Below are 19,720 nucleotides of genomic sequence, written 5' to 3'. Positions count from 1 at the left end.
CTCGCTGGTCACAGGTGTTCCAGGACTCCTTACAAGGGAGACAGATGTTCTCGCCCGGAGGCAGGAGTCTCCGGGCCAGGACGCACGCGGGGGTGTGAGTGCCGGGTGTACCTGCAGGGCAGGGGAAGAGGCGCGGCTTTAATCACCTGGACTAGTCACCGGCGGGCCTCGGGAACCGGGAAAACTGCAGGCGGCCCCGGAGAGACAGGATGAGAGGTCGCCAGAGGGACCGCAGTGGGTGAGCGTGCGTCCCGGGTTCTCCCGGCCATCCGGGCGCAGAGCAGCCCTTCCGCCACCCTTTGCCCTTAAAAAATCTGCGCCCCGCGGAGGCGCGCCCCTGCAGCCCCAGCGACTGGGGTGACTGAAGCGGGAGGATCGCTTGAGCCCAGCACTTCGAGGCCGCAGGAGCTAGGATGACACCACTGCGCTCCAGCCCAGGTGACAGGTCGAGACCCCATCTCTAAAAAAAAAAAAAAAAATCTGCCGCGGACTGCGACTCTTCTCCGCGGGAGCGAGACCTGGCAGGCCCAGGGCTGGGCGTGCCCTCGCCTGCCCCGCCGTGCGCTGGCCCTGGCCAGCCGGGCCGCTGGGGGCCACGCAGGGCGGGGACGGTGCACCCGGCGCAGCGCGCGGCTGGGGGCGGGCGCCGAGCCTGAGCGGGAGGTCCAGGGGCAGCTTCGCCCGCGCGCCCTCGCTCCAGCCCTCGCCTGCAGCACCCTAGCGGAACAGCCGCCGCGACAGGGGGTCCCACTTAGCCAGCGCCCGCTCCCCGGCTCGGCCTGGGGTGGTCTCTAGGGGCGCAGTTCTGCACGTCTGCGAGGCTGGACGCAACAGGCTCCAGGAAAGGAGGTGGGTGATAAGGGTCTAGGGCAGGGGAGCTGGAGGCTGTGATGGGGACCAGTGACACCAGAGCGCCCTGCCCGCCTTCTTTCTGCAGCCCCTTGCACTTAAATGGCTGTTGAATTGAACATAATTTCGTCGGGGTGTGACCACCTTCTCCAGCCTGTGCATCTGGCCGCGCGAAATACTTTCAGTCCAGCCTCAAGTGCTGCCTGTAATAGGGGTAAGGGCAGGTTTCTGTCCACCCGCCATCCGACCCGGGACCCTGCAGAGCTGGCAAAAGACAAGCCGAGTGGCCTTAGGACACGGAGCACGCTCGGATCTTCCAGGGCAAGCGTCAAGGACTACTTCCTCCACCTTTTCCTTCCTTCCCTTCTTTCTTCCTTCCTTTTCTTCCTTTTTTCTTTTTCTTTCTGTTCTTTCATTTTCTCTGAAGGGCCGCTGCGCTCCACGTGTGCCTGTGCGCTTTGCTGCTTGTTTTGGTCTCCGCAGATGCGTTTTCCCGGCTGAAGTCTGCTGCTCTTCCCAACAAGTAACAGCTTGCTGCAGCTGAGAAGTTCACTCAAAAATGAAGGTGCAGAAAGATAGGAAAGGAATGCAGGGAAACCAGATTGTCTGATTTTAGCCTGCATTTTGTTGTAAGGGAATCACCATCCATTGCCTAAAGGAGTAGTGTTTTCATCGCCCAGGTTAGGAAAAGAAAAGACCTTTTGTCTGATTGCCCAGTGAAACAAGGAGTCACCATAAAAGAAAGGTTGCTTTCTTTATGCACAAAACATTTTAAATAACAACCTCAAATCATAGCATTTGAGAAATTGTGAGGATCTGAAAGTCAAACAGTTCAATGCCACGTTATAAGTTTGACTATGAAAGGGATATCTTTATTGTCTTTTTGCTGAGAAATATTTGTGTTAATTAGAAATGCTTAGTAGAAGCTACGGAGACTTTAGTTCCTGAGGTTTTAGTTTTCTTTCATATTGGCATTGCAACATTATCAAGATAGTTTCCCGGTGTGGTAGATAACAGTTTGACGTTAGAAGGACCTGGATTTCTCTCTGGGCTCTACCATCTAACTTGCTGTGTGACTTCAGACAAGTTGCCTAACCTCTCTGAGCCTATGTGTCCGCATTTTTAAATAAGGCTGCTAAGAGGATGAAGGAGATAACAGAAGGCTGTAGTTAACGCAGAGCACATCATCCAGGGACTATGTAATATGTGATACCTGAAGCTGATGATGGTAAAAGCAAGCAGTTAGGCCTAATGCTTTCAATCACTGCATGCCACTCCTCATCCAAAAGGGCTTTGCCTGGGCCTTTGGGCATGGGGAGCAGAGATATCGCATCAGTGCATGCTTCTGGCTATAAAAACAGAAGGAGCTACTTTCAAACTCTTGAATTTGATTCAAACACACAAAATCTGCCCTAAATCTTTTCGGATTTGCAGTATTCAATTTATCTGTGTAGTGTATTTTGAGATTCTCTTATGCTTACACAATTTCAAATGAACGCAGAACAGATATGACATTGGTTATTTAATTATTGTTTATTATTAAAAATAGTGGTCCTCAGATGTCACCATAGTCCCTGGCTTAATATTGATTTGAGTAAGTTAAAGGAAAGAACTGTGTCCTGGAGCTAATTTTTCACTTGGCTGTGTGAGCCACAGACCAGCATCATCTGGAGCTTATTAGAAATGCAGGACCCACCCCAGACCTGCAGAATAAAATCTGCATTTTAATAAGCTCCTGGTGGATTTGTGTGCACTGTCAGTTAGAGAAGCCCTTTCTTAGGAGTCTGAATGCATTGATGTTTCTCAAAAACAGGCCTTATGAAAACAAAGATTTCTCAGAAGCTGTCCTTGCATAGTAAAGTGAAAAGGATTCGTTATAATCATTTAAGTGATTTTTATTTTAACTGTTTAAAACAGCCAAGAGCAGAAATTTCTCTTTAAATGTAACAGAGGGCTGACACCTCAAGCTTTGTTTAAGTTCTGCCAATTTGGGGTTCTGGTGTTCCTGTTGCCCGCTGAAACGTTTCAGTTTTGATACTGCTTGGCTTCTTTCCTTCTAGCTCCTCCAATGAAGAGAAAACTATGGGTTTGAAGTTCACATTCCCATCTATACTGTGAAGAATGAGCTTTTTATGTTTATCAGCCCTGTTTTAAAATCTTTTGCCGAGGGTGTATCCAAAAACTTAATAGATGCATTTATATATCAATTTTTATATGATACAAAACAGTAACTTAAGTAAGTCAAATGCATGGCAACTATTATTAATGACCTATATCCTTATATGCATTTAAGGTAAAACTACATATTACAAGGACTGAAATGGGAATTATTTTGCATTGTTTTATATTTTGAGCTTTCATACAGGAAGATACCATCAATATTTGTGGGAGGAATGTAATATTAATAATATATATGTATTTGAGATATTAGAGATAGAGAAAGGTTTTAATGGCATCCTTTTTAAAAACCAACTTTATTGAGGTATAATTTGCATACAATAAAATGCATAGATTTTAAATATACAGTTTAATCCATTTTATTGCATGCAAATTATACCTCAATAAAGTTGGTTTTTCAAAAGATAACATGAAGGATTGCCTATTGCCAGAATAGTTCAGAGAAGGTCAATAGAGAAGGAAAAGAGAAGATTGATACATCAGGCCGACAAAGAAAATGCATAGCTAAGTGATTCTGGAGGAATGAGTGAATGGAAAAATAATGTATGTAAATTTAGATGGTATGAGATCATTTTTATAAGACTTTTTGTCTTTAACGTTAAGATGCTGAATTTAGTATCTGGGCACTGGGAATCCTGCAGAGCTTTTTCAAGAGAAGGCTAAAATGAAAAATAAAACAAAAAACAATTTTGCTCTGCAGGGTCTACTGGCATGTTCTGGTTTCGTTCTCACATTCCAATCTGTGTCTGCCTTTGTATTCTGCAGACATCAGCATTTGCCACGATGCTGTCAGCCAGTGACTTTGCATCTGCTTCCTGGGAGCTCGTGGTCCATGTTGACCATCCCGCTGTAGAGGAGCAGAAAGACATTACGCTGAGAGTGTCTGGAGACCTGCATGTTGGGGGAGTGATGCTCAAGTTAGTAGAACAGATCAGTAAGTTTCTCTTCCTCAGTGGTTTCTCTGTATTTGAAACTCTTTCTGTTGCCTCATCACTAAATGGCTGGTCTAGGTTGTCTGATCATCTGGGTTTTGCTGAGCATCCATCTTGTAATGGCCCAGAGAGCAAGTCCCCCTCCTCTCCTGGGATAGAGAGAGAAACAGGGGTCCTGGCAAGAGCTTCAGACTGAATTCCAACAATGCTTGTAAAAATTTGAGTCTTTGGTGGCAAACTAAAGTTCCCCAGCAGGTATAATGCTGTACTTCCACAAGGATGGGACCCATCCATTGGTGACATCTAACTTTAGGTGACTTTAGGTGGCATGGCATTAGACTATGTGTTAATTCTCTTTGAATGCTCAATTGCTCCATAATAAAGTCAGCTTGGAGCCAATGTGTCTTTTAACACTTATCCACCATTTGCTACTCTCCCTGTTTCAACAAAGAAAAAGAAGTCTTTAGGGTCAGATTCCTCACATCAGGAATTAACACTATCAAGTCTAGAATTTAATAACATTCCATTTTCTTTGTATTTATTTTGCCTTCTACTAAGGCCTTGCATGCTGGCTTTTCATTTACTCTAGCGAGATAAAGGTTTTTTTAAGTGAGTCTTTACTGAAGTACAATATACATATCCAAACTGCACTTATCATCAGTGTACAGTTCAATGAACTGTCACAAAGCCATGTAACCACCACCCAGATCAAGAAACAGAGCATTACCTATTCCCCACCCTAACCCCGAACCTGACCCTGTCCAGTCACTACTCTACCAAGGGTAGCCAGTATCCTGACTTCTAACACCAGAGGAATCATTTGCTTGATTTTGAACTTGATGTAAATGGATTTATACAGGATACACACTGTCTTAGTCTGTTTGTATTGCTATAGAGGAAATACCTGAGGCTGGGTAATTTGTAAAGAAAAGAGATTTATTTGGCTCACAGTTCTGCAGGCTATACAAGAAGCGTGGTACCGGTATCTGCTTCTGCTTAGGGCTTCAGGAAGGCTCCACTCATGGCCAAAGGGGAAGGGAGCAACATTACATGGCAAGAGGACGGAAGCATGAGAGAGAAGAGGCGGTGCAAGGCCCTTTTCAGTGGAATGGCACCAAGCCATTCATGAGGAATCTGCCCCCATGACCTCAACACCTCCCACCAGGCCCTGCCTCCAACATTAAGGATCAAATTTCAATGTGAGATTTGGAGGAGACAAATATCCAAACTATAGCACACTCTTACGCATCTACTTTCTTTCACATAATATACATTATTTCTGTGAGAGTTATCCATATTGTTGTATATAGTTTTCGTTCATTTATTTTCATTGCTGTATAATATTCCATTGTAAGAATATGCCACAACACATTTATCCATTTATTTCTTGATGGATATCTGAGTTGTCTTCATTTTCAGGCTCTCACAGACAGGGCTGCTATAATACATGTCTTTTGGTGATCATTTCTATCGCGTGTTTAGCTCAGAAAGGAAATGCTAATTCATAGGGTTTTCCAAAACAGTTGTACCAATTTATACTTCTACTAACAGCATTAAGCAAAAGGTTGTCTAATTTAAAGAGAGAGAAACCACTTAAAAAATAACAAGTAAACAAATACACTGGTGGCTTTTAATTTAGCAAAATAAAAGATTGAATATTGACTCCACCATGGGTGAAAAGAAAAGATTCTATTTTCATGCCAGCATTAAAGGAGCGGAAAGATTAAATGTTGATGCTAACATTGAGAGGGAGAAAATATTTACTCTGATTTCAATGTTTGGGGATATGGTGGAACTGATAAGAGTTGGGCATTCCTGAGAAGAGTGAAATGTCGGTTTTACAGCACCTCTGTGTGGTCTTGGATTAGGAGCTATAGTTACTCCCTTGTGATACAGCATTGTAAAGATCCATTTCTATAAGAGAAATAATCTTGACTGAACAACATCAAATGCTTTTGACCTTCCCAGAAAGGACCGTGGCATGGAGGGATTTTAAGGATGAGAACTTTAGCCTTCCTCATGAACAAAAATTCCATGTTTCTTTTCCTCTACAGTATTTAGTTGCAAATGATGGTAAGGTTCAGCCACTGTTTTCTCCTGCCCTCCCTTGGAGACTTTGAAGAGAGGTCAAGAACTATTGAGCCTTGAATTGTAAAAGGAGATGGGGTGCTGAAGACCAGTTGTTGGTTTCAGTTTTTGCACACAGTGAAATTGACTCTGGAACACCTGGACCCTCCACACCAGGCTCTCTCTCATTTGACTTAACTGCGTTTTCCATTTCTGCAGACATACCCCAGGACTGGTCAGACTTTGCTCTTTGGTGGGAACAGAAGCACTGCTGGCTTCTGAAAACCCACTGGACCCTGGACAAATACGGGGTCCAGGCAGATGCAAAGCTTCTCTTCACCCCTCAGCATAAAATGCTTCGCCTTCGCCTGCCAAACGTGAAGACCGTGAGGTTGCGAGTCAGCTTCTCGGCTGTGGTTTTCAAAGCTGTCGGTGATATCTGCAAAACCCTGAGTGAGTACCCTGAGAAGCCCCTGTGCCCTTTGCACTCTTCCCAAAGGAAGACGGGAAAATTAGGTGGGAATTCTGCCTACTTCAAGCAATTGGCTAGAGAATGCTCCCTTAGCTTTCCAGCCCAGGCCTGGGTGCTGCAGCCGTGTACGTGGAGTTGAACCAAATGGAACGTTATTGGTATAAATCAGACTCATGGCTACAAAGCTTAAAACTATTTAAAAAAGAGATTTGTAAACAGACTAGACAAATCATTAAGATTACCCTCCCAAAATTTATTTCTCCAAAATTTATGTCTCCAATAAATTATGGGTTGGTATCTTATAGTTTAACAGTCCTAAGGACAACACCACCCAAACCATTTCTTCCTGAAGGTGTTCTCATCTTATATTTTTTGAAAATGTGCATGTGTATTCTTTGGTTCCAAAGCCAAAAACCAGCATTTGAACACAGAATAGATAATATATAAGTGAGAATCTTCCCCTCTAAACTATAAACTGCTTCATTCACACATTCAACAAATATTTACTGAGCACCTACTATGTGCCAGGCATTGTGGTGCGTGCTAAGGATACATTAAAGATAAAGATAGCTAAAATCCCTGCCTTCCTGGAGCTTATATTCTAGCAGGCAGAGACAGATAATAACAATAAATATCATAAATAAGAAAAGAATATAAGATGTTAAGAGGGGTGGGTGCTACAGAAAAAAGGAAAATGTGTCAGCAGGATTGAGAATGGCAGCAGACGGGAGCACTGGGGTATGAAATAGAGTGAGAGCAGAGACCTCGTCCTGAGCATCCCTGTGTTCCTGACTCCTATCAGTGCCTGGTACACATTATCTGCTCAGTAACCATTTGCTGAGTGAATACATGAACAGAGCATAAATTACAGTCATGTCCCTGATGCACGGTGGGCAAAGGGCAAGCACAGGGACACTTTTTTTCCAGTAACATTCTAATGAGAATTTGAAAACAAAGTAATGATTAAATTAAATCACGTATTCCACATACCACAGTGGACTGGAAGCAACATCATAGCTGAGGCCAAGAACCTGACATTTCAAAATAAACAAAAGCAGTTAGATGTTCACTTTTCCTGATTGTATCTTCATGGTAGTTGTAAAAGGGCTCAACTTGGCATTTCTAATCATCACTTTTTATATCTGATCAACTAAAGTGAAATCAGATTTAGCAGTATAACGGCTTGTCCCTTGAAGCACAGAAAAGACACTAGTCTTGGGCTTGGAGATACAGGAGTCTTGTTTCTGTTTTTAGTGCTTACACTGGAACTTTTAGTTCACCACCAGCTTTTGTGTATAAATCCTGCATTTGGGATGCTCACCGGTGTGTGTTACAACCTGGCAATCAGATATCCTCCGTTACTAGTGAGAGAATCGAGCTCCACTGCTAGGCTCAGTCTCGGCACTCAGCAGTGTGTGAACCAAGCCATGGGAGGGCCTAATGCAATCAGTGCATTTACCTCCAGTAAAGCTGTCCAGGGGCCCTAGGATGCCCACATGCCTTTGCTTTTTCCTGGGATGATAACTGCTCGGTGCAGTTATGTTTATCTGCAGTTCTGATCAGCAACTATAAATATATTTGCTCAATGGGTATTATCATAGCTTGGGTTTCCGGAGGCAGACCCTGAGATTAGGGTTCAGGTACAAATAGTTTATTTGGGAGGTATGGGGAAAGGAGACTGGGAAGAGAAGGCCACCAATAAGAGTGTGTCACCAACCAAGTCACACTTCAGCAGCTGGGGACCTCTGGGAGACAGTATAGACACAGCCTCAGGACAAGGGTGTTTATGCACCTCCCTCATCAGTCTCTGAGGGCTGCTCTTGGGAAACGGTTCCATTCCCCCGGATGTGTGGACAGCGCAGACCCTGGCCGGCTGGCAGAGCCAGCCTCCAGCAGAGAGACACGTGTTCTAGATGCCACTGGAAGCCAGGCCAGCATGTGCTGAAATGGGGAGGGCCGAGAGGAGACAGGCAGGGCGTGAGGACGTCTGCCACCGGGATGCAGGGAGCTGTGGGGCGCTGAGCAAGAGAAGGACTTTCAGGATCACTGGTCCTTACGGAAAAGGGGGAGGGACCCTTGGGGGTTGTTTAGAAAACTTAAGAAAAGACAAAGAGAGGAAAGGAGGGAGGAGGGAGAAGAAAGAAGGAAAGTAGGAAAGATGAAAAGAAGGGAGGGAGATAGGAAAAAGTTGGTGGTAAATAGATGAGAAGAATAGCAAAGTACTAACAGTGCTTGAAGCCCAGTGGGGAGCGCGTGAGAGAGGTATTATACTATTCCCTTTGCTGTGGCTACATTTGAAATATTTGCATAATACATTTTTTTAAATAAACTAGAAGTTTTACTAGACTAAATCTCCCTCCACTATTTACTCCCCCCACTCACTTTGGGGGGGTCTCTCCTCCCCCTTTGATTTCTTCAAAAGGGATGCACTTTAGTTCCATTTACTTCTCAGGCATTTCCTGAGAAATGGTTTCAAATGCACAAAATGATGCTGAGTCTTTGGAGAAATTTTCTTTTGACGTTTTTTTCTTTTTGTTATTTGTTATTTAATTTTATTTCTAGACATTAGAAGATCCGAAGAACTTTCCTTGTTAAAGCCTTCTGGTGACTATTTTAAGAAGAAGAAGAAAAAAGACAAAAATAATAAGGAACCCGTAATTGAAGATATTCTAAACCTGGAGTGTTCTCCAACGATTACAGGTTCACCAGGTCAGATTTGTGACGTGTTTTGTTGTAGGAATTTGTGAATGTAGAGTAAAACCCAAGAGAAAAATATGCTTCTCTCTGCCCCCTTCCAAACAGAGGAGAAATAAAATTGCAAGATTGATGCGATGAGGAAAAGATATGCAGTTAAGTTTAGAACTAACAGAAATTTATTTCAGGGGCCGGGCGCGGTGGCTCACACCTGTAATCCTAGCATTCTGGGAGGCCGAGGCAGGAGTTCGAGACCAGCTTGAGCAAAAGCGAGACCCCGTCTCTACTAAAAAAAATAGAAATAAATTAGCTAGACAACTAAAAAATATATAGAAAAAATTAGCCGGGCATGTGGCGCATGCCTGTAGTCCCAGCTACTCCAGAGACTGAGGCAGAAGGATTGCCTGAGCCCAGGAGTTTGAGGTTGCTGTGAGCTAGGCTGACGCCACGGCACTCTAGCTCAGGCAACAGAGTGAGACTCTGTCTCAAAAAAAAAAAAAAAAAGATAAGTTAAATCCCTCAAATATACTTCCCTCTTCCTGAGTCTATCTTTGTGTGATTCTTTCCTGAATTCAATTTTTCATGGGACATGCAAGAGGAGGGCAGGTAAAAATTCTGGAGAAGTATTAAATATCATCCTTTTTTAATATCAAAATAATCACATCTCTGGCTTGCTTGCAAGACTGAGGGCTTTCTTGCATAGTATATTCCAATACAAAGAACAAAAGGAGTATTTGTACTTTCCTTATGCAAATTAGAACCAGATGATTTAAAAATCATCCATCTACTGGATTCTTAAAATCAGTGAATGCTGCTATTTGCTTAAGGAGCTATCTGAAACCTGTTGTGTACATGCATTCTGTGAGGTCTCCAGGTCTCTAATAGTACCAGGACTCCTGCTGAAACAGGAAAACTTTAAAGTATTAGAAAAGAGGTGGTCCCCAACATTTGTCTGTGTTGATTTTTGGAAGCTTTTACATATCTGAGTTCTTGAGCTTTCTGGGAGCTGAATATACAGATAAGACTCTTCCCTGTGTATCACTAATCTCTCCACCATCGTGACTCATATTATTGTATTTTTTTCCATGTCTTTGCTCTTTTTTTTTATTGCAGAATATTACGGGGAAACAAACGTTTTGGTTACATGAATTGCTTTTGTACAGTTTGAGTCAAAGTTATAAGTGTGTCCATCACCCAGATAGTGTGCATTGTACCCGTTGGGTATGAATTTACTCATCCTCTCTTCCCCCGACTCATATTATTTTAAATGGTACAAACATTTAAAGTCAAAATTCTGGGGTTCAATTCCCCGACGGGTAGGTAGCAATAAAAATAAATTTAAAAAAAGAAAAAAATTTTTTTTTAAAAAAAGTCAAAATTCATTTAAGTAATGTTAGTATTTTTCTAAAGATTTCTGCTCCCCGAATCCCATATCACAGTGTGTGCCCCCCCTTGCCTTGCAGTGAGTCCTGGCTTGTACAGTAAAACCATGACTCCTGTATACGACCCCATCAATGGAACGCCAGCGTCATCCACTATGACTTGGTTCAGTGACAGCCCTTTGACAGAACAGAACTGCAGCATCCTCGCGTTTAGCCAGCCTCCCCAGTCGCCAGAAGCGCTTGCCGATATGTACCAGCCTCGGTGTCTGGTTGATAAAGCCAAGCTCAATGCAGGGTAAGGACGTGGCTCCTTTTGCCTCGCTCTGAACTGGTGCTGACATAGGAAGAGAGCCGGGGGTGGGCGTGTTTAATTGTCAAGGTGATAGGCCTGGGGGCCGTACTTTATTAGCAAAAGTCAGTGATGATTTTTGCAACAAAGGGGGAAAACGCAGCCTCTGGCCATCTCAGTACACATAAAGCATGACAAAATTGTACGCACTTGGGTAACTCAACGGATGACCATCTGTGCACACTAATTCTTTGCCACTGCAGGTGTGCAAAGCGTATTTTATGGGATGTAGAGTGGTTCGTAAGTATGTTGGTCCCCCTGGGTCACCGGGGGGAGATCCAGGGTGGCCCACCTGGCTCATGTCGTCTCTTGTGGAACACCCCTTCTCTCTGTAGGCCTTCTGATGAGCAAGTCCTTGAGCTGTGTTTGATATGGTCTCAGAAAATGTGCCCAAACTGTTGCTCAAACTGCCATATTTTTTGTTCCCCCTTGCCCACCAAATAAAGTCGAACTTGTTAACAACACTCAAGTCCCTATAAGACCTGGTGCCGGCGGATGTCTCTGCATCCTGCCCTGCTCTCCTGTCCCCCATCCTGCCCAGATGCACACTCACGCTTTCTGTCACTGCCTCCTCTCCAGGACCATCTCCTTTGCCTACTAGTCAGTCCCAGCTTGTCCTTTAAGGCCCAGCCACATGCTGCCTCCTTCTCAAGTATCACTGTTCAGAATCGGTCACTCCCCTGTGGTTCTCTTCTAACATTTTGCTTACTCCAGTGTCACATTGGCCCTTTATTATGAGGCTTGGTCTCCCCCCACTGGATTGTCAACTCCTTCAGGATGGCACTTATGTCTTGTCATCCTTGTTCCCCCTGCCCAGGGCCTAATATAGTGGAAGTTCAAGCCATTTTTATTCAATGATACTGGGTAACACTCATCCGCTTCTTATTTTGTTGTTAACTTTTAATCTCCACCCCCGCTGCCCTCAGTGTTACTCAGTTTTTATTTCTCAACTCGAGAACTGTACTCTCCAATACAGGAACCACTGGCCACATGTGATATTTAAATTTAAAATTTGAATTCAAATAAATAAAATTAAAATGTGATGCTAACCACCTTTAAATATCCAGCAGCCACATGTGGCTAAGGGCTCACATATTAGCACAGATATGAATATTTCCCTGATGACAGAAAGTTCTAGGCGATAAGGTAGAGCTGGCTTTGGGGAGGGCCACCTGGCACAGTGGAGAGGCCGTGCACATAGTCAGGAGGCTTTACCACCAGGCCTGTGACCTTGAAAGGATCATCTAATGTCACTGAGACTAAGTTTCCTAATCTATAAAACAGAGATTATAAGAACTGCCCTGGCTCCCTCTTTGGGTTACTTTAAAGTGTCACTGAGAAAAAAATATATAAAGCACTTTGAAAACTCTAAGATAAAATGCAAAATTATAAGCTATTATTATGTGCTTACTGGTTTGGGGTTATATAGGTTGAATATCCCTTATCCAAAATGCTTGGGACCAGAAATTTTGGATTTCATATTTTCTCAAAATTTTTCCATATTTTAGAATATGTGCATTATACTCACTGATTAAGCATCCCTAATCTGAAAACTGTGAAATTCAAAACGCTTCAGTGAGAAGTTCCTTTGAGCATTCATGTCAGTGCTCAAAAAGTTTCAGTTTTGGAGCATTTTGGATTTCAGATTTTCAAATTAGGGATACTCAGTCTGTATTACTTACTCTGACTTTGTTCAAGGATGTAACTTATATGTAATATATAATATATAACATAATATGATGGGCATATATGGAAAATCGATTGGCTGTTAAAACTCTTCCTGTTGTTTTCTAGCTGGCTGGATTCCTCACGCTCCCTTATGGAACAAGGCATCCAAGAGGATGAGCAAGTGCTGTTACGATTTAAATACTACACTTTCTTTGACTTGAATCCTAAAGTAAGAAACTTTTGCTGTTTCTCTCTCCAGTGAATGCATGGAAATGTAAACCTGAGTCATTGGTGATCGAGACTAGGATTAATTTACGCAATCTTGAGTTTTGCTCTGCAGGGTTAGACTGATACATGTATACTGTCTCTAAATTTTTATCTTTTGATTTCTAACGAGCATGGTAAGCTGCCCCTGAGTCAGCAGGGGTCTGTGTGGGGCTTTGTGCCCGGCACGGCGTGCACTGCCCTCTGCACTTGCAGGAATGAAGGAATGTGAAGAGAGTAGTAGCTCACGGAGCTGGAGTCCTTAATGCTTAGGAAGGAAAGGAATTGTGTTATCTATTCAAATTTGTGTCCTATCTGTCATTTATTTATTATATTAAGCAACTACCATATGCCAAGAACTAAGCCAGGTACTGAAAACCCCAACTGTCGTCTATTAATGTTCTCAAATGAATGAAATAAAATACATACGATTACAAAATGAAACAGTTATGTTGAACTGTAGTAACCAAAATCTTTTTCAAAATGGATATAGTAATATAGTAACATATTTTTAGTTAATTGAATGAACAAGACCTGGTGTCAGGCCTCATTACCACCAGAATTTCACAGTAGTGATGTGTGTGGGCATTACTTGATGACAGCAGCAATAATTGTGGTACAGTAGGAAAAAGTCTGTGATTCTGGTGATCACAAAGGGACAAGTACTCTGCCATACCGTGGTTCATTGCCTACATTCCTCATGGGAGGAAAAAAATTTCCATGAGAGGTGGGGGCAAGTGAAGATGTAGTGTTTCCTCTTCTGAGCTTGTGGACCACCCGTATTCAAACCCCCAAGTCCAAGGACCCCAGATTTAGAACCTCTGTGCCAAGACCACATGCAGGTCCTACTCCTTCCAGAGAGGAGCTTTTCCCTACTCTGAGTCACATGAGCCATACCCTTCTTTGAGCCACAACTAAGAACTGCGCAATTTTAGGACTCACACCTCTAATCTCACCGTATCTGTGGGGTTTTTCCTACAAATAGATACTAAGTCCTTGGGAACAGAAAACATATATCTGTTACTTCTTTTGCCTCCCCCCCCCACATGCTGCAAAGATGCTGCAAAAGTCAGACTTTCCCAATTCAAGCACCTGAGCAATGGTAGAGTCACCTGACCCTTGGGGAGCCTTCCAGCAATTTCCTTGCTAAGCGATTCCCCATTAAATCCCCTGCTTCAGAATTGACCTTAAGCTCAAAAGAAGGCAGCTCAGTCATCCACCCCTGAAAAAATTGTCGGGAACACAGAAGTGACTTCACAGTCACAGAATCCAGACATGGCAAGACATCAGAATAAGTATCAAACAGGGAGGAACAGCGTTAAATATGCATTTGTCTAAAAAGTAGAATAAATCAAAGAAATTGTACTCCCAGGAGGGGACAAGAGCACTAAAGGTGAGGGTCACAAGGGGCTGTTGTCTAGGCTCTTTGGCCTCCAGCCTCTGCTTGCCTATGGGGTGAGGAGTTCTCTCTTCATAGCCTGTAAAGTGAACCTTGTTTGAATCTAACAGCCAAATGGCAGCTGTCAACCCCAAAGGTGACAGGAAGAATTGGGCTAGCAGGACACAGCTTAGGGGCATGAGAATGGGGATTGCCAGCCACTTTAGAGTTGCAGTGGTACTCCCTCTCTCCCCTCTTCAAATTACAAGTGCTATAAATAAAACCAAGTTTAAGACTCCTACTATGTGCTGAGTAGATATAGGGGAATATAAAAAAAAGATGTAGCTTGTGTTTTCGTAATCTAAAATCAAATCAAGAAGAGCAAAGAGGTCAGGCACAGTGTCTTATGCCTATAATCCCAGTACTTTGGGAGGCCAACAGTTCAAGACCAGCCTGGGCAACATAGCAAGACCCTATCTCTACAAAAAAAATTGAAAAATTTAGCCAGGAATTCGAGGCTATAGTGAGCTATGATCATGCCACTGCACTCCAGCCTGGGCAACAGAGAGAAACCTTGTCTCAAAAAGAACAACAACAACAAAAAAGAACAAAAGATAGCACCCATGAAACCACTGTAAACATACAAGACACCTTAAAAATAGAAGCTAAATTCTATGGTGAGAACTGGGAAGCTTCTCTGGCTTACAGAGAAGAGATGTGTACAAGCCCTAGGTCTGAAGTAACAAGTGCTAATTAAAATCTCAGATATACAAAATACTAGAATACAAGATTTCAAAAATAATATATTCAAAAATGCAAAAGCCAGAATCCATAAAAGAAAAGATTGGTAGATTTTATTTAAAAATAAAAATTTTAATCATGCCAAAAAACTATAAACAAACTAAAAAAGTCCTTGCAACACATACTACAAACAAAGACTAATTTCTCTCTATATAAAGAGTTCCTATGGAGCAATAATAAAAAGACCAACAACCCAGTAGACTAAAGGACACAAGGATATAAACAAATAGCACATAGAAAGGGAACTACAATGGCTTATAGTGCAAAGGTTAGAAAGTTTTACATGCTATCTTAGCAAAAATGTGGGGAAACAGGTTCTCTCATACACTGCTTGTAGGTCAAAGTACAAATTAATCTAGCCTCTACAGAAGGCAATTTGGCAGTATCTATCAGAATTACAATTCTGCATAACTTTGACCCAGCAAATCCACTCCTAGGTATTTATACCATAGTCATACTCACACATGCAAATTGATGTGTGTATGTGTGTACGTAAGGACCATGATTACTATTTTTTTGTTTGTTTGTTTTGAGACAGAGTTTCTGTCTCCCAGGCTAGAGTGCCGTGGCATCAGCCTAGCTCACAGCAACCTCAAACTCCTGGGCTCAAGCAATCCTTTTGCCTCAGCCTCTCGAGTAGCTGGGACTACAGACGCGAGCCACCATGCCCGGCTAATTTTTTGTTTCTATTTTTAGTTGTGCAGCTAAGTTTTTTTTCTATTTTTAGCAGAGAGGGGGTCTCACTCTTGCTCAGCCTGGTCTCAAACTCCTGAGCTCAGGCTATCCTCCCACCTCGGCCTCCCAGAGCAATTAAAATTTCAGTGGCTGCACACACTCACACACTATTTAGATTTTTTGTGTAAACTGTGAATTAAAGCAAGGATCTTTCGGGGGAAAGGTGGCTGCATGTTTCTTTGGGGTACATTATGTGTGTGATTTTTTTAGTTGTCATGTCTAAGTTGCACTATAATGTACACACCATAAAATTCACCCATTGTAAGTGTACACTACAGTGATTTTTAGTATATTTATACAGATATGCCACCATGACCACAATCCAGTTTTTATTTATGGTTTTTTTTTTTTGTTTTTTTTTTTTACGGGTCCCAAGAGTGGGGCCTGGGTGAGGTTCTCAGGTCCCGAGAGAGGGATCCAAGAAGTTGCCCGCAATCCAGTTTTTAAAAGCTTCCGTCACCCAAAGAAGTTGGTGAGAGATGTTCCATTCAGTTACCTGAACTGAAGGTTATTGCATCTGATTAACAGAGAATGGTCTCAGTTATTCCAGAATTTTCGTACTGTGGAATATAAGTATACCCCTCCCCACATATGCACATATCTGCTTTTTCTCTAGTACGATGCTGTCCGGATAAACCAACTCTATGAACAAGCCAGGTGGGCCATTCTCTTAGAAGAAATCGACTGCACAGAGGAAGAAATGTTGATCTTTGCAGCACTACAGGTATGGGAACTTCAGTACCTTTTCCCTCGAAGGAGACGAACCAAGTTTGTTATGCTTAAAGTTTTGTATTCTTCATACTGTTTTTTTTTTCCTTTGAAGAAAGAGCTGAAAGTAAGGAGAGTGAATTTAAATTTAAATTGCTCCTCATAATCCACACATGTGCACATTTTATGTAAGGCATTTAGTCTTGCAATTTTTATCTCTTCCCTGCTACAGTCAGTGATGGGGAAGAACCAGTTGTGAACATGACTTAGCACATATCTCAGAATGATTCAGATTAAAATGTCATTTTCCATGCACAGGAGGGAGCTCTCTTTTCAGGAGATGTTCAGTATTCCAAGGGAATTGTCTTCAGTAAAGAAATGGCTAATGGGTTGGCTTGTGTTTACAAAATATCTATAACCTGTTTTCATTTTAGTATCACATTAGCAAGCTGTCACTGTCCGCTGAAATACAAGATTTTACAAATGAGTCTGAGGTCGATGAGGTGGAAGCAGCACTTTCTAATTTGGAAGTGACCCTAGAAGGTGGAAAAGCAGACAACACATTGGTAAGAACTTTTCTGATAACCCAAAGTTGTGGCTTTGTTCTGACTGATTGACAAATCAGTTTATTAGAAATAACAGAATATTTCATCTGATTTTGAAAAGAGAAAAAATGCTCTTCACTTGACAAGCTTCAGCTTAGCAAGAACTAACCAGCTTTTCTGAGATTGGCTCTGAAAGGGGCTATATTTCATTTTCTACTGCTAACAATACTTTTGTGTTTCTTCTTCCGGATAAGTTGACATGGTGTGAGGGAAAGACTGCAGAGGACTCCGCTTCACTGGCGTGGAACATGGAATTGGTCCCTTAACTTAAGTCTAGAAAGAAACATTCTGTCTATTGCATGGGGCGGCTATGAGAATAGAGAAAATGCTTTACAGATCTAACATCTTATTATCTATTTACCTTGTCGTACATTTTAGCTAGGCAAGCTTGGTAGAAGTGAGGGCCTTTTGCTGGGACATTGTAAAAAGTTCCTGAACCCTTTGGACTTCAGGAAATCAACAAAAACCCTCCCGTAAAACATAAAGAAATAAAACTGTTTTATCATCTCTTGCTCCTTATCCATGAAATGTGGCTGCATCTCAGCTTTATAATTGGAATGCCCCTCCTGTTTAATTCACTCATTGGGTGCCACGCTTTTGTTTAAGTTCTTCAGTCATGGGAGTAATTATTAGTTTAATCACATTGAATCAGAGAGGTGGGTCCATGGTAATTGGATCTGAAGCAATAATGGATAAGAGTGAGCCGCTCTGTTCTTAGGAATTCATTGTGTGTTCTCTTATCATTGCATGTTGTAATATAGGAAATTGGTATCGTGCAAGAGCAAATACTTAATACAAACTCAATGCCAAGATTCTGCAGAGATAACCTTTGGGCCCCAAGAAATTGGAGTTCTCTTGTGTCTACTTCCCCCATTGAATAAAATACAAAAGGAAAGTGATTCTTCTTAAAGTAAATGAAAAATTCCCTCCTCCCTCCTTCAATACTTTTATGTGGCACTAACTAAACAATAGGCTTTCAGTTTGAAAACAAGCTCCAACCTGCATTGCAGAATGAACTTTGAACCAGGTTCCTTCTGGGAGTTTAATCAGTGACCTAGATTGAGCTAGAGCTACCCACTCGAATGCAAAAATCATAAAATATTTTGTTTCTACATAGAAGTGGTCGTTTCTAACTCAAACATTTAACGTGAATGGTAGGTACAGGGAGTGCTCGGTCAATTTTTTTAATCTCTTTTTTTTTATTTTTATGATCTATGATACATACAGAAAAGTGGAAAACACATAAATGTACAGCTTAACAAATTGGTATTCAGTTGTCACCCAAGTCATCACACAAATCAAGAACCAGCACTTTGTCAGCCACCTCAGGAGCCCTTGCACGTACCCCACTCCCTGCCCCTTGCCACAACGTAACTATAGGAAATGTGGCTGATGTAACTAAGTAACTGAGTTTTTCATTTCATTTAATTTTAACTAGTTCACATTTAAATAGCCACACACACCGAGTGGCTGCTGTATTGGACAGTGCAAGTTTAGAGTAGTGGCACCATTTATGAAGTTCCTGTTTATGAAATGTCATCTGTTTTTCCTTAGGAGGACATTACTGATATCCCTAAGCTTGCAGATAATCTCAGATTATTTAGGTAAGTAACTTTTAAGGAGAGAAGGAGTTACTCATAACAAAGCCCTTCAGATAAAATATGCAGGAGTTTGAATTGCACATTCACGAGGCAGGTTCATGGTTCAAAGGTAAGAGCATGGGCTTTGGCATCTGACAAACAATGGGTTGAATCTTAGCTGCACCACACACACTAGCTGGGTAAGCTTAGGCAATGTTTTACATCTCGGAGCCTCGGTTTTCCAATCTGTGAAATGGGAATGTAGCTCCCCTTGGGTTTGTTGGGAGGATTAGGTAAAATAATGCATGTGAAGCGTTTAGCATGTTGTCTGGCTCATACTACATGCTCAATAAATGGTGATGTATACATGGCCAGTATCTGCAATAATAAACATATATATCTGCCAGACTGGAGTTTCTATTAGAGTCCATCTGGGAGGTTCAGGACTCTGACATGATTGGAAGGCTCTTTTATGTTATAGTTTAAAACTGACTTGTCTCAGAACTTTGATCATAGGCTTATAGAGAGTAGTCATTTTAGTTTATCTACTTTTGCCTGTTTAAGTGCTTCTGATAAATGCCCTAGTCATTGCAGGTTAACCTAAAACTGCTAATAAGTCAGAGAATGGTTTATTCCCTTGGAAAGAAAGAACTGCCACCTCTGTGATGGTGCCAAGGTGTGTTAGGATGAAAGAAACAAAGCTCTTTGAAGTTCTCTCAGTTCCTTCTGTCACTTTATGGTTTGTTGACTTTTCTTAACAAACCAACACTTCACTGGGGCAGTTGGCTTTAAAAGAAACACAGGTTGCCTTTGATAACACATGATGCAAAGAAAGACCTGGAAGGAATGAACAACGAATCAGGTATAAATGAGAAACAAGCATCCAAAGGTAGCAATAACTGTCACTGGGTTCCTATGAGTTTGTTTTTGCTTTTTTTTTTTTTTTTTAATGTGATTGTGGGATGTGGTCTCAAACAATAGAGTCATTCATTTAACTTCCATGACATAAATAATTGTAACCACAATTGTCTCATACTGTTGTAGTCAGAGCTACAGAA

At 42.1% G+C, this 19,720-nt stretch overlaps 1 protein-coding gene across 2 annotated transcripts in view; it reads left to right on the top strand.

Annotated features, from left to right (window-relative positions):
- The first annotated feature begins 611 nt into the window (after positions 1–611).
- Positions 612–19,720, top strand: part of FERMT1 (FERM domain containing kindlin 1) — a 31,946-nt gene continuing 12,837 nt past the window's right edge. Inside the window, exons 1-9 of one of the 2 annotated variants that reach the window (XM_045529609.1) lie at positions 612–849; positions 3,793–3,961; positions 6,246–6,479; positions 9,061–9,207; positions 10,656–10,869; positions 12,718–12,820; positions 16,386–16,493; positions 16,912–17,043; positions 18,637–18,686. In XM_045529609.1, the coding sequence (XP_045385565.1) occupies positions 3,811–3,961; positions 6,246–6,479; positions 9,061–9,207; positions 10,656–10,869; positions 12,718–12,820; positions 16,386–16,493; positions 16,912–17,043; positions 18,637–18,686 (1,139 nt within the window). In that variant the 5' untranslated portion in view covers positions 612–849; positions 3,793–3,810. The remainder of the gene's footprint in view (positions 850–3,792; positions 3,962–6,245; positions 6,480–9,060; positions 9,208–10,655; positions 10,870–12,717; positions 12,821–16,385; positions 16,494–16,911; positions 17,044–18,636; positions 18,687–19,720) is intronic. The other variant, XM_045529610.1, reaches the window with a different exon arrangement.

Source organism: Lemur catta, chromosome 17, assembly GCF_020740605.2.
Source record: "Lemur catta isolate mLemCat1 chromosome 17, mLemCat1.pri, whole genome shotgun sequence".
Taxonomy (NCBI): Eukaryota; Metazoa; Chordata; class Mammalia; order Primates; family Lemuridae; genus Lemur; species Lemur catta.
Note: the sequence above shows the minus strand (reverse complement) of the source record. Positions and strands in the feature narration are given on the sequence as shown.